This window comes from Hemitrygon akajei, chromosome 11, assembly GCF_048418815.1.
Source record: "Hemitrygon akajei chromosome 11, sHemAka1.3, whole genome shotgun sequence".
NCBI classification, from domain to species: domain Eukaryota; kingdom Metazoa; phylum Chordata; class Chondrichthyes; order Myliobatiformes; family Dasyatidae; genus Hemitrygon; species Hemitrygon akajei.
Window position 1 is genome coordinate 164,527,063 of NC_133134.1, and position 17,807 is coordinate 164,544,869.

A 17,807-nucleotide genomic window follows, 5' to 3' on the forward strand; every position below is an offset into this window, starting at 1 on the left:
GCCTAACAAGCCTGATACAGTTCTTTGAGGAGGTGACCAGGCATATAGATGAGGGTAGTGCAGTGGATATGATCTACATGGATTTTAGTAAGGCATTTGACAAGGTTCCACACGGTAGGCTTATTCAGAAAATCAGAAGGCATGGGATCCAGGGAAGTTTGGCCAGGTCGATTCAGAATTGGCTTGCCTGCAGAAGACAGAGGGTTGTGGTGGAGGGAGTACATTCAGGTTGGAGGGTTGTGACTAGTGGTGTCCCACAAGGATCTGTTTTGTGACCTCTACTTTTTGTGATTTTTATTAACGACCTGGATGTGGGGGTAGAAGGGTGGGTTGGCAAGTTTGCAGACGACACAAAGGTTGGTGGTGTTGTAGATAGTGTAGAGGATTGTCGAAGATTGCAGAGAGGCATTGATAGGATGCAGAAGTGGGCTGAGAAGTGCCAGATGGAGTTCAACCCAGAGAAGTGTGAGGTGGTGCACTTTGGAAGAACAAACTCCAAGATGGAGTACAAAGTAAATGGCAGGATACTTGGTAGTGTGAAGGAGCAGAGGGATCTGGGGATACATGTCCACAGATCCCTGAAAGTTGCCACACAGGTAGATAGGGTAGTTAAGAAAGTTTATGGGGTGTTAGCTTTCATAAGTTGAGGGATAGAGTTTAAGAGTTGCGATGTAATGATGCAGCTCTATAAAACTCTAGTTAGGCCACACTTGGAGTACTGTGTCCAGTTCTGGTTGCCTCAATGTAGGAAGGATGTGGAAGCACTGGAAAGGGTACAGAGGAGATTTACCAGGATGCTGCCTGGTTTAGAGAGTATGGATTATGCTCAGAGATTAAGGGCTGTACTCTTTGGAGAGAGGGACGATGAGAGGAGACATGATAGAGGTGTACAAGATATTAAGAGGAATAGACAGAGTGGACAGCCAGCGCCTCTTCCCCAGGGCACCACTGCTCAGTACAAGAGGACATGGCTTTAAGGTAATGGGTGGGAAGTTCAAGGGGGATATTAGAGGAAGGTTTTTCACTCAGAGAGTGGTTGGTGCATGGAATGCACTGCCTGAGTCAGTGGTGGAGGCAGATACACTAGTGAAGTTTAAGAGACTACTAGACAGGTATATGGAGGAGTTTAAGGTGGGGGATTATGTGGGAGGCAGGGTTTGAGGGTCGGCACAACATTGTGGGCCGAAGGGCCTGTAATGTGCTGTTCTATTCTATGTTCTATGTTCTAGCACTGCGAATGCAAGGCCCTTATCATTGTCAAGGATCCCTCCCATCCATCTCATAATCAATTTGAACCCCTTCCAGCAGGTTGAAGGCACCATAGCATTAGGACAAGGACTGTTCGAATTGGAAACAGCTTCTTCCACCAGGCCGTGACAGTGCTGAACTCCCTGCCACCATTCATGTCTCATCAATTATGAAGCGCCAATAGTGTACTGTTTACTTTTTAATTTGTGTAGTAAATGCACCGCAAGCTAAATGTCAGTCTTCTGGAATATATTTTATTGTTTATTTGTGGTAATATTACTTTGTGTTGCGTGTGAGTTATATGTACTGTGTTGTGCTCCTTGGTCCGGAGGAACATTTGGCAGTATACATGTGTACGGTTGAATGATAAACTTGAACTTGTCACTGGTAAAGCCCTTTCCGTCATTGAGTGCATTTGCAAGGAGCACTGCCACAAAAATGCAGGACCCCCACCATCCAGGCCATGCTCTCCTTTTGCTACTACCATGGGGCAGGAGGTACAGAAGCCTCTGGTCCCACATCACCGGGTTCAGGAACAATTATCATCCTACAACCATGTGGATAATTTCACTCAGTACGGTTTTGAACTGATTCCACAATCGACAGACTGACTTTCCAGGACTCTGCAACTCATGTTCTCAGTATCATTTATTTTTATTTGCATGATTTTCATATCTTCTTTTGCACATTGGTTGTTTGTTAGTCGAGTAACTTATGTGTAGTTTTACATAAATTCTATGTCTTTATTTTCCTGTAAATGCCGGCATGAAAATGAATCTAAAGGTCGTGTTTGGTGAAATGTCATAGGAGCAGAACTAGCTTTGTTGATGAATTTACTTTGACTTTATATTTCATGGCAGCAAAGATTTGATGAGACTTGCAATTTTGGAAGTGCTAAATTACAAACTATGAAACCTCAAATTATTATAACTAGAGTTTCCCTAAAATGTTGCAACAAAACTTATTGGAGGTGAACAGGTATAAATGGAGGACATTGCTGAATTAATGGAGAATAGTTTTGGTCAAGGACTTCTAAGTCATTTCAAAGATTCAATATGTAGTAAGAATGTATTTTGGCATTGACTGTTAATAATGTTTTAAATTGGTATATGATCCTTTTGACTTCTCTATTCCCCCACACTGTTACCTTGCCCCAAAACCTTTTAGGCGTCGGTGCACTGTACGTCCGGCGACGTCCACGGGTCCGATTAGAAGCCTTGCAAAGTGGTGGTGGGCAGGAGCGAGGCCTGCGTTCGGGTACAGTTCCCACCCCTCTGGTGGTTGGGCTTGGGGCAGCCTGTGAAATAGGACTGCAGGAGATGGAGGTGCGTGAACTGCCGGAGCTTCCTACTGTGATAGAAAGTTTTAAAAAAATTCTTCCCAGCTTCCATGTCATCCAATAATTACGGTACCTTGGTATCAGATTAAGCACTCCTTATCCAAAAATATGGGGCAATATCAGATTTAAGGATATCTAAAATAAATCCTTGGAACTTGTAGCAATGCACACTAAGTGCTGGAGGTACTCAGCAAGTCAGGCAAAGGCCTTTCATCAGAACGGGGCAGAAGCTAGAATAAGAAGGTACAGGGTGGGGGGAGGGAGAAATGACAAGCTGCCAGGTGTTGGGTGTGGCCGGGGAGGGGAAATGATGTAAGATGCTTGGAGGGGATAGGTGGAAGAGTTAAAGGACTGAAGGAGGAGGAAACGGATCAGAGAGCGGACCATGGGAGAAGGGAGGATAAGGAGAAGAGAAAGAGTGAGAGGGGAGCTAGAAAGAGGAATAGATAAAGGGAGAGGGGAGAGATTGAAGGGTCCTGACAAAGGGTCTTGGCCGGAAACGTTGACTGCTTATTTCAATGGATGCTGCCCAACCTGCTGAGTTCATCCAGCTTGTTTGTGTGTGTTGAGGGGAGAGATTATTGGATGTTAGAGAAATTGATTTTCATACCATCAGTTTGGAGGCTACCCAGACAAAATTTGAATGGTTGAACCTCCAACCTGAGAGCGGTATCATCATGTCAGTAGAGGAGGCCATGGATCGACATGTCAGAATGGGAAGTTGTATGTATTTACTCAGAACTTGTATACATTTTGAGATGCACCTTAAAATGGAATTGCATTTTATGGTTTGGCATTTGACCAATGACAGAATGGAGACTACATTATAATCCTCATTGGACTCAACAGTGTTTTGCTTTGATGTAAAATAAATTATACATCACTACTGTTTTTCTTTCCTGCCTCTTTATCTAAACCCCAGCCTATTTTAATCTCTTCCTCTAATGCTAGAGCATTTCACTAATGGGCACTGTTTTACCTGGCGTAGTCTCAAATTTCTATCTAATCGTGGGAAGCTTCAACAGAACTTGCCCAGCTTGGAAGATCGGATGAAAAGTATAATCAGTTGTTGTCAATTTGATTGCATGATGTCTGTACCTGAGTGGTCACTGGCTCTGTATTTATTTAAAATCTAGGAGATTTTCCTGTGTAACTCATTCGTCCTCAGGCATCTGTGGTATTGTTCCTGACTGCTGGCTGGCATTAAATAAAGCAGAGCAACAGTTATCTCTACTCATGGCTGTAGCCTTTTACCATAGCGTGTATGTTATTTTTTTTAAATCAGTCTGCACTTCTGTATTTTTTAACTTGGCCACTTACATTTCTGCAGCTTGATCACAAGCACGTGTCCAAGATGGCCAAACGTTTGGTGACCAAGATAATGAATGCGATCCCGGATGTTATTCTCAATGGAGACCCTGAGAAGAGGTATCCAGGTACAGTGAGTGATCCTCTCATTGTGATTTGTGGAACTTGAGAGTTGCATTTCCCCTCACTACATCACTGGCTAAATTTCAAAAAGATTGTATGTGCTTTGGGCATTCATTGGTCAAGGATGGTTTAATTGTAAATGTAACTTTCTGGATATTCTGGAATAGATAAAAAGGTTTATCATTGTAACATATAATGAGGAAGAGTTTAAAAACTTGCGTGCTGTTCATACAGATCAATTCATTACAACAATACACTGAGGTAGTACAGTGAAAAACAGTAAAAGATATGAAATACTGTTCCAGTTACAGAGAAAGTGCAGCGCAGGCAGACAATAATGAAGTACAGTGGTGTTAGAAAGTTTGTGAACCCTGTAGAATTTTCTTTATTTCTGCATAACTATGACCTAAAATGTGATAAGATCTTCACTAAAGTCCTAAAACTAGATAAAGAGAGCTCAATTATATAAATAACACAAGCATCATACTTCATTTATTTATTGAGAAATATGATCCAATATTACATTGGAAAAATAATGTGAACCTTTGCTTTCAGTAACTGGTGTCACCTACACAATAAATTTAACCAAATGTTTCCGGTAACTGTTGATCAAACTTGCACATAGGCTTGGAGGAGATTTAGGCTATTTCTCCTTACAAAACTACTTCAACTCTGTGATGTTGGTGGGCTTCCTTGCTTGCTTCAAGTCCTTCCACAACATTTCTATAGGATTACGGTCAGGACTTTAACTCGGTCATTGCAAAACACAAATTTTCTTCTTTTTAAGCCATTTTGTTTTTGATTTACTCTTGTCTTGTCTCAATATCTAACTTCTAATAAGCTTCAGGTGACAGACTGCTACCCTGACATTTTCTTGTAAAATGTCTTGATACAATTTTGAGTTAATTGTTCCCTCCACGATTGCAAGTTGTCCAGGCCCTGAGGCAATGTGCACAGCAACATAGCAATGTGCATTTCTGCCAAAAAGTTCAGCTTTGTCTTGTGTCCACAGAACATTGTCCCAGAAATGTTGTAGAGCATCCAGGTGGTCTTTTGCAAACTTCGGTAGCAATGTTTGTTTTTTTTTGGAGAGCAGTGTCCTTCCATGAATGCCATTCTTGTCAGTGTTTTTCTTAAAGCGGACACATGAATAGAGACTTTAGCAAGTTCCAGAGATTTCTGCAGGTCTTTTGCTGTTACCTTTGGGATCTTTTTCACCCCCTTCAGCATTGAATGTTGTGTTTTTGGTGTGATCTTTGCAGGAAGCCCACTCCTAATGAGAGTCACAACAGTACTGAGTTTCCTCCATTTGTAGACAATTTCTCTTACTATTGTTACGAACCCCATAACTGGGTCACTTACCAGCAAAGATAGAGAGGTCCGTTGAAGTCTGATGGTACTATTTTTAACAGTATTTATTAGTAAAAATACACAAAAATAATATCAATGCAAACATACAGATAATATACGTTGTCAATACTAAATCTAAAAGTGCGGGTATAATACTAATCAATAAGAAATAGCTCTATCGTTGTCTAGGGGATAATGTATTGTCCGATGGAAATATAAAAGTCACTCAGTTCATGCAGGCTGCAGCCTTGGTTGGAGTCGAGAGAGAGATTTTTAGAAACTTGCCAATTCCTTTTCTGATTTCGATCCGTCAGAGTCTCGGTGGGGTGGCCGTTCACTCGTGGCCTCTTCTTTAGCTAAGCCGGTCTTCCGTGGTAAGGCCACCAATTCCCAGGCAAGGGAAAAGGACGCACGCGAGCCCTCCACCGGCTGTTGCTATTAAACACTGTCACGGGATTTCTAGCGTTTCTCCTGGTGCGTCTAAAGGGGTTGTTCCCCAGACCCTCTTTTGTCCTTACTCACAGGGTCTCAGATGTCAATCAGGTTGGGTTGATGCAATCCCTCAACCAGCCCACTCTTGTCATCCCCTGAGGGCTTCAATGAATAGTACAGTACTCAATACACAATTCCGTCTCCAAGAGACAATGGCCGTTATCCGTGGCTTTGTCTTGCTGAGGCCAGGACACATTCCAAAACCTTGAGGATGCTCTCCCATTTCCTGGGTCCCAGACCCGAATTAATAGCGATCTTGCGATTCTCAAGGAGGGGGCGACTTTGTACCCTTCGGCCCCTCAGAGTTGTGGCACATTCGTAACGCTATGGACTGATGAAAACTCAGGTCTTTAGATATGCTTTTTTAGCCTTTTCCAGCTTCATGCATCTCTACAGTTCTTCTTCTAAGGTCCCCTGAAAGTTGTTTTAATCAAGGCATGATGCATATAAGCAGATCTTTCTTGAGAAGAGCAGGCTCTGTCAGTAACCTGACTTTGTGTCTTTTTTAGAGGGCAGGGCACCTCTGCAATCCACACCTCCAATCTCATCTTATTGATTGGAACATCTGACTCCCAGTTGCTTTTATAGAAGGCATTACCTCAGAGGTTCACATACTTTTTCCAACAAGTTCATGTAATATTGGATCATTTTTCCTCAATAAATAATTAAATGTGCAAGTATAATTTTTTGTGTTATTTATTTAATTGGGTTCTCCTTATCTAGTTTTAGGACTTGCGTGAAGATCTGATCACATTTTAGATCATACTTACGCAGAGATACAGAAAATTCTACAGGGTTCACAATCTTTCTGGCACCACTGTGAGGTCAACAATCCATCTTACTGTTCTACAGAGCCATTAACAGCGGGGTAGAAGCTGTCCTTGAAATCATGAACCAGGATTTCAGGCTTCTTGTATCTTCTTCATGATGAGAGAGGGGAGAAGAGGGAATGTTTGGGGTAGATGGATGTTTGATTATGCTGGCTGCTTTACTGGGGCATCAAGAAGTATAGACCGAGTCCGTGGAGGGCAGGCTAGTTTCTATGATATGCCGAGTTGTGTCCATAACTCTGTAGTTTTTTTTGCGTTCACGGACAGAGCAGTTACCTTACCCATTCCATGATGCTTCGGATAGGATCCTTTTTATGGTGTATTTATTAAATGAGTAGGTTTCAAAGGGTACATGCCAAGTTTCTTTAGTTTTCTGAGGAAGTAGAGATGTTGATGAGTATTCTTAGCCATGGCGTCTGTATGGTTGGACCAGGACATTATGTTGACGCTATCAACCCTCTCAACCTCAGCATTGTTGACAAAAGCAGGAACTTGTGCACTGCCTCACTTTCTGAAGGCAGTGACCAGTTGCATCTGATCCTACATCTGAAGGGCTAAAGGTTGCGGAGATTAACTCCTCCCCTTCTGTTTTGATTTGGATATTCATTATCTCCATCTGAGAGCAAATTGAAGGGCTTTTTGTTACCATCTGATTGATTTGCATTGGCAAGAATGACTGTGCATTTTACTGGATCCCTGCAGGTTGTATTAACCTCTCGTTTGCATACGTGGAAGGAGAGAGTCTTCTGATGGCTTTGAAGGACGTAGCTCTCTCATCTGGAAGGTAGAGTATTACTTGACTATCGTGTTACTGAAATTTATGTGTGCATGTGCGAAGCTATTACACAAATGCTGTGTATTACACTAAGCTACATCCTATAAGTTAGTGTAACACACACAAAATGCTGGAGGAACTCAGCAGGCCAGGTAGCATCTAGGAAATGAGTACATTTGGTATTTCAGGCTGAAACCATTCAGCAGAACTATAACTTAGTAATTGGCTTGATAAAGTGTATATTTAAAATGGTTGCCTTGTAAAAATATACAATAAAAATCATTGTTCCACATTATTGTCCTTTCCCCATGGAAGCTGACAGTTTTGCCAATGACACTATTCTCATTTGCCTGCATTAAGACCTTATCCATCTATGCCTTGCCTACTTAAGTATCTGTCTAAGTGTCTCTTGTCTGACTACACATTCCAGATTTCAATCGCACTCTGCTTTAAAACAAATTTGATTCTCAGAACCCTTTCTTCTCACTTTAAAACCCATGCCCTCTTGCATTTGATACCCTGGGGAAAAGGATTTTGATTATCCTTGCTTCTGATAAACTTTAATACTTCCATTTGGTCACCACGCCATCCCTCCCCCACCCAAACCAGGCTCCTCATGGGAAAAGAAGTTCATCCAATCTCTCCGTATAAAGCATTGTTGCAGGAAGGCTGCATCCATCATCAGGGACCCCACCACCCATGTCATGCTTTCTTCTTGCTGCTGGCATCGGGGAGAATGTACAGGAGCCTCAGGACTCTCACCACCAGGTTCAGGAACAGTTATTGCCCCTCAACCGTCAGTCTCTTGAACAAAAGGGGATAACTTCACTTGCACCATCATTGAAATCTTCCCACAACCTAGGGACTCACTTTTGAGCATTCTTCATCTCATGTTCTCAACATTTATTGTTTATTTATTTATTATTATAATTTTTTCTTCCTCCTTATATTTTCACAGTTTGTTGTCTTTTGCCTAATGGTTGATTGTCCAAGTTGGGTGGTCTTTCATTGATTTTATTATGGTTATTATTCTATTATGGATTTATTGAGCATACCTGCAAGATAATGAATCTCAGGGTTGTATACGGTGACATGCTTGTACTTTGATAATAAATTTACTTTGAACTTTTTGACTTTGAACCAACTAAATCCTGCAATCCAGGCAATATCCTGATGAATTCCCGTGAACTCTCTGGAGAAGTCTGATTGCAATCCGATCCAGACTGATCTAATTGCAATCTGTACTGTCTACCCCTAATGACTCACTAAAAATTCTGGCATGTCTGAGTAAAGAGGTTTCTCCTGAATTTTATTGTGTATTTGTGAGCATAGATTTAGACTTTTCCAGAACTGAAATGCCTTAACTCACATTTAGCTTGTCACATCTTCACCTTACGAGATCAGACCAGGATTCCTGAGTTATCTTCATTAAAGGATTGATGTTGTTATCAGCAGAGGAAAGCTCTATGAAGTAGTTAAAATAGTACAGATAGAAAGAGACTTTACATTTGTTAACTTCTAATTTCCAACCATGAAAGAAATAGACTTTTGACTGGCAAGCATCATGAGACACTGATACCCAGATAATTAAATATAAGTTTTATGATGTGGGGCTTTTCACTTGACTGAATGCAAATAGGCTCTCTCTGGTGTTCCTCCTCCTCCTTCCCTTTCTCCCATGCTCCACTGTCTCCTATCAGATTACTCTTCATCCATTAACCTTTTCCACCTATCTCCTCCCAGCTTCTCAGCTCATCTCCCCATCTCACCTATCGTATCTTCCCCCTCACCTGCTCTCGCCAGTCATCTGCTAGTTTGTACCCTTACCTCACCCTCCACTTGTGGGATGCCTTACTCCCTTTCTTTCCAGTCCTGATGAAGGGTCTCGACCCAAACATCAACTGTTTATTTTCCTCCATTGATGCTGCCTGACCTGAGTTCCTCCAACATTTTGTGTGTGTGTTACTCTGTATTTCTAGCATCTGCCGAATCTCTTGTGTTTCAAATGTAAAGCTGACTAATGGCTAAAAGTGTGTTAAGGATGGTGCTGAAACAACAAGGAATAAGGGCTCCCATGGCAGACTTGCATACACATACTTTAATTAGAATGTTGGAATTAAATCATTTTGACCCAGAGATTGAAACTCTGACCTTCATATGTCATCAGTGTTTTCCCAGTCAAGTTCAGTTTGCTATCTGAACTGAATTTTGTAAGCTGAGCAGAACATGCTGCTGTGATATTGAGCACTAGAATAAGCAATGGAAGACTTGCATCTTTTGCTCTTTCTCCCTGAGTGACCTTCTCACTAAACTTAATGTGTCAACATGAGATTCTGCAGATGCTGGAAACCTTGAGCAACACACCCAAAATGTTGGAGGAACTCAAAAGGTTAGGCAGCATCCATGGAGTGAATAAACAATCACTGTTTCAGGCTGAGACCCTTCATCAGGATTTAATGTGTGAAAGTCCATGGAAGTCGTCAAACTTCTGTGCTGCTCTTTATTCCTAATTATTTGCACTACTAATGTTTGTTTACATCTGTATAACAATCATTTCAATGTATTATTCAAAAGTGAACATTTTATTGTAACTTGGTTGAGACTCTTTTTGACGCTGTGCATTGTGATGTATATTTTCAGTGCATGTACGTCAGCTTCTCTGGAGCCTTCCTATGTCTTGCGAGCTATTGGAGCTGATGAAGACCTGGCACACTCTTCAATCAGGTAGGAGGGTGGTCTCCGTCCTTCTGAGCTGTTGACTCAGTACGGTTAGAGTAGCAAAGACCGCAAGCAACGCAGAGAAACACACCCTCCCTCCACTGCCTTTTCTCAGCTCAACTTACAGTGTTCCTTTTAAGCACCTACAACACCTCTGCTAGATCACTTAATCAGAACTGTAGGCTTTTTTTTCAATCCTTTACATAGTCTCATTATTTTTATCTCTTTTTGCACTAATTTAATGTATTTTTTATGAAGTTTTATCATTATAATTTATAGTATTTTTGCCTTGCACTATGCTGCTGCCACAAAACAACAAATTTCATGACATGCACTCAGTGTCACTTTAGGTACACCTTGTTAATGCAGATATCTAATCAACCAATCACATGGCAGCAACTCAATGCCGAAATGCATGCAACATTGTCAAGATTCAGTTGTTTTTCTGACCAAACATGAGAATGGGGAAGAAAATTTATTTAAGTGACTTTGACTGTGGGATAATTAATTGTTGGTGCCAGACAGGGTGGTTTGAGTATCTCAGAAACTGCTGATCTCTAGGAATTTTTATACACAACAGTCTCTGGAGTTTACAGAGAATGATGCAAAAAACAGGGGAAAAAAGTCCAGCGAGTGGCAGTTCTGTGGGTGAAAATGCCTTGTTAATGAGAGAGCTCAGAGAATGGCCAGACTGGTTCTAGCTGACAGGGCTCAAATAACCACATGTTACAACAGTGGTGTGCAAAAGAGCATCTCTGAACACACAACACGTTGAACCTTGAAGTGGGTGGGCTGCAGCAGCAAAAGACCACACTGGTTTCCACTCCTGTGCCTAATAAAGTGGCCACTCAGTGTGTATTTCTTATTGTAGTTAATAGTATATGTGCTTGCCCCAACCCTGTTCAGCATCTTCTTCGCAGTCATGCTGAACTACGCCTTTGGAACATCAACTGATAGTGTCTACCTTCACACCAGATTGGATGGGCGGCTGTTCAGTCTGTCCCGGCTGAGAATGAAAACTAAGGTTCTTGAAGTACTCATCAGGGACATGTTGTTTGCAGACGACGCGACACTGGCAACACACTCTGAAGAGCAACTGCAACGGCTCATGGACAGCTTCTCACGAGCCGGTCAGGACTTCAGCTTGACCATCAGTCGGAAGAAGACCAACATGTTGGGCCAAGGCGTTGAGCATCCCCACTTCCATTACCATCAACAACTACGAGCTGGAGGTAGTTCACGAGTTTACGTACCTTGGCTCCACCATCATGGACAGTCTCTCCCTAGACCCTGAGATCAACAGACAGATCGGACGAGCAGCCTCAGTGTTCACCAGGCTCACAAAGAGAGTCTGGGAGAACAGAAAGCTGGTGATGCACACCAAGATTGCAGACTACAGGGCCTGTGTCCTCAGCACACTGCTTTATGGCAGCGAGACCTGGAGCCTCTACTTCAGACGAGTGGCGTCTCAACGTTTTCCACCTTCACAGCCTGAGACGCATCCTGGACAAGTGGACTGGCCGAGTCACCAACAATGAGGTCCTGGCCTGCTCCAGCAACGCCGTCTGTGCTGGCTGAGCCACATACACCGCATGTCAGACGGGAGGATCCCGAAAGACCTGCTGTATGGGGAACTGGCCTCCGGCAAGAGAGCACAAGGGCGGCCAAAAGATGTCTGCAAGAGAGTCATGAAGTCACTGAAGATGAACGTTGAGAGGTGGGAGGACATTGCAAGCGATCGCTCTCGCTGGAGGCTGGAACTATGCAGAAGTCTAAAAAGAGAAGAGAAGCTGAGGCTTGCTGCTGAAGAAAAGCGCACTCGCCGAGAAAACCGCACCAAGACAACACCGGAGGACAGCGCCTTCAACTGTAGTCGCTGCAGCCGAGACTGTCACTCCTGTGTGGGCCTCTACAGCCACAACAGACGCTGCTCTACCAACACAGACTGAAGCAAGACTTTCCAGGTGCAGACCCATGGTCTCGCGAGACTAACGGATGCCATCATTCATCACTGTTCTGTAAAAAACAACAAATTTCATGACATATGACAATGATAATATGCCTGATTCTGATTGTGGCCCTCTTATTTTTAAATAAAAATGCAATTTCTGGTCCAACCTGTACCCTATCCATCCATTTCCTGAAGACAATAATCAACAGGGGGTGTTTTCTTGCTTCACAAACCCGGCAAGTGTGGAAGTTCAAATGTGTGAGTGTTGAATTAAACTATTATTAAACATTCTGGAAGGAGGAGAGAGTACTTCCCATATAGCCACGTCTAATCTGGTCTTTGTGTTTATGTTGGGGTGACTTGGAAGCATTGAGCAATATTTTACTCTGTTAAGGGTCACATAAAAAAAACAACCGTTTATTCTTTCTCTTCCGTTGGTCAATGGAAATGCCAAAGCTCTTGAAAAATATACAAAATGTGGTAGATGCAGCCCCGTCTTTTACAGGAAAAGCTCTGCCCACCTTTGAACTTAACTACCATGAGCACTGCCAGAAGAAAGCAGCATCTATCATTAAGAACCCCCCGAATCCAGGCCATACTCTCTTACTGCTGTCATCAGGCAGCAGGTCCAGGAACCCTGAGTCCCACACCACCAGGTTCAGGAATAGTTATTACCCAACAAACATCAGGCTCCTGAGCCAGTGTGGTTAACTTCATTGCCATCAACACTGAACTGGTTCCACAATTTATGGACTTGCTTTCAAAGACTTTATAACTCATGTTCTCAATATCATTTATTTACTTAGTGATTTATTATTTGTTTATTTTTGTTATTCGCAGAGTTTGTCTTATTTTGCAAGTAGGTTGTTTTTCAGTTTGTAGTTTTTCATAAATTCTATTCTATTGTATTTTTTTTCTATAAATTCTTACGAGAAAATTTAATTTCAAGGTGGTGCATGGTGACATATACATAGTTTGATTATAAACTTACCTTGATTTACTTTGAGCCTCACTTCTGGACGTCCAGCAATTGTGCTTTTGGTCCTGGTGCTGCCTGCATTGGCTACTGTCTGACTCACTTTTTATTCCTGCAGGTTTGGTATTGGACGTTTCACTACAGAGGAGGAAGTGGACTACACGGCAGAGAGATGCATCCAGCAAGTGCAGAAATTGAGGGAGATGAGGTGCGTATGGTATTGAGGGAGGTGAGATGTGTATGGTGCAATGGGGGTGGTGCAGCACACGTGGCACTGGGGGAGAGTAACCTCTTTTGATAAATTTTAAACTATATTTGTCAAATATTAGACCCAATTGGCCACAGATTCTTAATGAGATTTTGAACTTTGGAATTGATGATCGAGGTCTTGGTCAATGCATCAGTTCTAATTAACTGTCTATTGGGAAGAGATCCAAGAATTTCCCAGAGTACACTGTAAATTTCTTGCACACAATCCTGAAATACAAAGCTAGAAGCAGGAAATAGGAAATCTGAATTAATTTCTTCAAATATTAAAACTGATTTAGGATCAGACCAAACCAAAATGAATTAACTTTCAAGGAAAGGGTGGGGGAGAGTTTTAGTCATATATAGAACAGTGTTCAAATGGCGAAGCAGACTTATAGGCTGAATTACCTAATCCTGCTCCATTGTCTCATGATCTTACAGTACAGGAACAGGCCCTGCGGTCCACGATATGTGTGCTGAACACAGTGCTAATTTTAACTAATCCCATATGCCTGCATGTGATCCATATCTCTGTATTTTCTGCAAATTCATGTGTCTCAAATGCCATTAATGTATCTGCTTCCCTCATCACCACTGACAGTCAATTGCAAGGCATTGACCAGTCTTTGTGTGTGTGGACTGGTAAGTGCCTGGAATGGACTTGGCCTTGTCAGTAAGTCCAACAAAACACTTACTCTGCACATCTCTTTTAAACTTTACCCCATGTATCTTAAAACTTGTGTCCTTTAGTATTTGACACTTCTACCCTGAGGATGAAGATTCTGATTATCCTATCTATGCCAAACATCATTTTATAAATCTGTCAGGTCCCCCCTCAGCTGCTGACGCCCCGTAGTAAACAATCCAAGCTTGTCCACCCACTCCCCATACCTAACACTCTCTTATCTAGGCAGCTTCAAGGTGAACCTCTTCTGTACCCTCTACAAAGCCTCCATATCCTGCTTAAACTGAGATGAGATGGGAACTGGGGAGAGGATGACAGCCCCCAATCTGAACCGTTAACCTTGATTTGTTATCATGTCTGGAAAGAAAGTTGGCCTGTGATTTGCATCTTATTCCAGTTTTTTTTTCTCTCTCTCTCTCCTTCCCCTTCCCTTTGATTTGTAGCCCACTCTGGGAAATGGTGCAGGAGGGCATGGACCTGAAGAACATTAAATGGTCTCAGCATTAGAACTTCCTGGAAGAAACTGCTGCAAATCACTTTTGTCATGGTCAGTGACTTGTAAGATGACCACCAGTGGGACTCGCTTGCTGTCATCTGTGGAATGGGTAGATTAAACCAAGTGCATCGGTACATCCCATGCTGAGTCATTGTTTTAACATAAATGTGAATTCTATCCTCTTGTCTCACTTATTGGTAAATTCAAACTTTTAAGCTATTGGCAAACTTGGTAAGTTCTGGCTATCGAAAGAATACATAATCAGAAATGACTGACGTTTTAAGCAATCATCGATACAGAATGAAAATCTTCCGCATGCTTACCTCTGGTACCTTAATCTGGTGGCTATCAATTAGACTTAGAGACAGACCTGTACTATTTAATGCAGCACCTAGTGTGATATCAGATAAAAGAATCCTGTCATCTTGTAATCTTCATAGCTCCCTGGGGGAGCAGTTTCACATGACCGATGGTCTTGCATCAGCTTCACTACCCACCGGATGAGTGAAGTTAGTTGGTGCTCCTGTGCCACAGATGTGTATGGTTTCTATTGGATTCTTTCCTTTCCGTTAAAAGTGATAGTTGGTCACACTTGTAGAGTGATCTGCTCAAACTTTGTCTAGCTGGACTCCCGAGCTGGGCTTGTTAGTGTGGCCCTAGAGGAATGCTGTGACACACTGTAAACTTACAACTGGAATCCGAGCATGAGAGAGAAGAGAAACCACAAGGGAATGTCTCACAGTTTATGCAAACAAACTAACCAAGTACTCGGAATCTCCTGTGAGCAACGGTACACGCATGCAAGTAATTTCAGATTACGGTTAAAACTTTTGTACTTTATTGACTTTAATGAATAGTTCCTGCAGTAGAACATGGTGACATATTCTACCTCAAGGTAGTATAATCCCTAGGTAGCATATGGTGACATATGCTAAAGGTAGTAAAATCCCAAAGCAGTATATGGTGATATATACATATGTAATTTACTTTGAACTTGACTGTATTTACATCAAATTAGCATCAATTTTTCCCCAGTTCAAACTGATTCAGGTGCTTGGTTTATGGTTAATCTTCATTGAAGTTGGGGGTAGTGGGGGGAGGGGAACAATCACCAAACTCAGGAAACCTACAAAGGAAAAGTCAGTTAAGAGATTTGTGGACAGAAATTGGAAAGGAGAAAGCTGGGTGATAGTGTGAGAGGAGATGCTGAACTCCATTGGGGAGAAAAACTGTGCCTTCTGGCAGTGTTTATGGTCCAGCAGAAACTCTGTGGTTGAGAAGCTCCTGTACTTCAGAAGCAGGTGAGATCTGATCATCTGTCAAACCTATCTGTTAGTAATATCTGTGTGACATTTATCTGCACCCATCATATCTGTGGATTTAACAAGACAATGCCTCTGGCCCATTTGAAATTAGAAAGCACAAAGTGATCACTGCATTCTTTGTTACACTGGTGTAAGATTTGCTTTATTTTTTAGAGATGTCCCATCCATTTTGAAGGTGTTGATTTGTATATGGTGACGATGTAAATGGGTTTTTCTCACTTGAACAAAAGTGTGCGTGTGTGAAAATAACTGGAGGGCAGAGGAGCATCATTTGATTTACCTTGGGTACCCATGCGTTCACTGGAAGTTCAGAAACCAAAGTCCCTCTGTTTTGTACCGGGACTGTTGCCTGGATTCTCTGCACTGAAGGACTTGTGAACTTTGCACCTAGAGCTGGACGGTCTCCCAGTGTACCTTCCCCTTAGCCTGCTATTTTAGCTTTAATATAAAGCACTCATGCCTAGAGAATGCCCAAAAGATAAAAAATATAGATTTTAATGAATACTGATTCCAGGCAAATAAGTTTCATTACTTACAGACCTAGGAAATGCCCTTTTCAAAGTCAGAGGACTGAAGAGTTGAGATTTCAAAAGGGGTGAAAGGTATCACAGAAGTTATTGTCCCTTCCCAGGAAACTCTTGCACTGTGTGCATGATTCCAGTTAACGCAATGTGCCCTGGCTTGGCTAGACTAATACTAAATTACTTTGCCCATTCATTACAACTGTTTCTATATTTGATGTTTCTTAACAACTTGGACATGGGTCAGAATAGTTGTCGGTTGTTCCTTGTATCAAGAGCAATCTTAATTCAACACAATTCTCCCTATATCCCATTGTTCCCCTCCCATTGTTTCCTCAAGGATCAATGGGGGTGATCCTGGTAATCAGTTAGGAATAAGACAATAGGATACAGATCCCATATCCATTGATTTGCCAGGATCATCACCATGATCCTGGGGAATTTATCCCCATTGACTTGAGTAATTTAGTGATTAGATAACCCACAAGCCCACATGCCTCTGACTTGATCAGGATTCAGTGTTGGAAATGTCATTGTGAAGAGTCCCAGGTCGCGTCTTGTTCACTTGCTGCTGAAGGCTGTTCAAATTAAGCCAGTTGCAATAGTGAGTGACAACTTGAAAGGAAAATAGGCAGTCCGCATGTTTTGTCTCAGCGCAATCCAACTGAACTGAAATTATAGAACTCTTCTCTCGTGATAATTTTCCAACTGCAAAAGTGATACTTCTCCAGTCTTCAGCTTTGCGGTGTTCACTTATTTGGAGTTCCATCAGTGACGATGTGTTGGGTCATGCTGCAGACCCACTGACGATCAGGAGGGAATGGGAATAGAATCAATCACGCCAAGATGTTTCCTGTCTTCAGGTGGTAACTGTAAAGGGTGTCAGGAAGTTGCACTGAAGTGTCTACTTTCTATGTAATGTATTATTAGTACTAAATAATACGCACAATTTATGCTTTCTTTTGTGTCTAAACATATTTTGTGTTCTCAAGGACCTTTCAATCTGCTGCTTTGTACTTGTTAACATAATGTACGAGACCTCATATATTAGAGGGTCACGTAGCCTTGTGCTATAGCCGTTGTTTCAAGCAGGTGTTTATTAATACTGTTACTCCAATGTATGTGTTTGGTAAATAACAGCCGTTGTTTCCTCTGTAAGTTCAGTGGTGTAGTTTTGTAATTACACAGAATAAAACCATTCTTATCACGACTCATAAGCCATTCACAGATTTTGTCGGTTAAGTCTTAAACTCTTCTATCATTTTATTGTTGTTGATTTCTAATGAATCCTAAACACACGAAATTCTACAGATGCTAGAAATCCAGAGCAACACACGCAATATGCTGGAGGAACTCAGCAAGTCAGGCAGTATTGATTGAGGGGAGCAAACAGTTGACATCTTGGCCCAAAACGTTGACTG

At 42.0% G+C, this 17,807-nt stretch overlaps 1 protein-coding gene across 1 annotated transcript in view; it reads left to right on the forward strand.

Moving 5' to 3' along the window:
• nfs1 (NFS1 cysteine desulfurase) overlaps window positions 1–17,596 on the forward strand; it is a 41,346-nt gene extending 23,750 nt beyond the window's left edge. Inside the window, exons 8-13 of the mRNA XM_073062152.1 lie at window positions 2,416–2,573; window positions 3,918–4,023; window positions 7,393–7,474; window positions 10,106–10,189; window positions 13,229–13,318; window positions 14,488–17,596. Coding sequence (XP_072918253.1) covers window positions 2,416–2,573; window positions 3,918–4,023; window positions 7,393–7,474; window positions 10,106–10,189; window positions 13,229–13,318; window positions 14,488–14,551 — 584 coding nt within the window. The 3' untranslated portion in view covers window positions 14,552–17,596. The remainder of the gene's footprint in view (window positions 1–2,415; window positions 2,574–3,917; window positions 4,024–7,392; window positions 7,475–10,105; window positions 10,190–13,228; window positions 13,319–14,487) is intronic.
• Window positions 17,597–17,807: the final 211 nt, after the last annotated feature.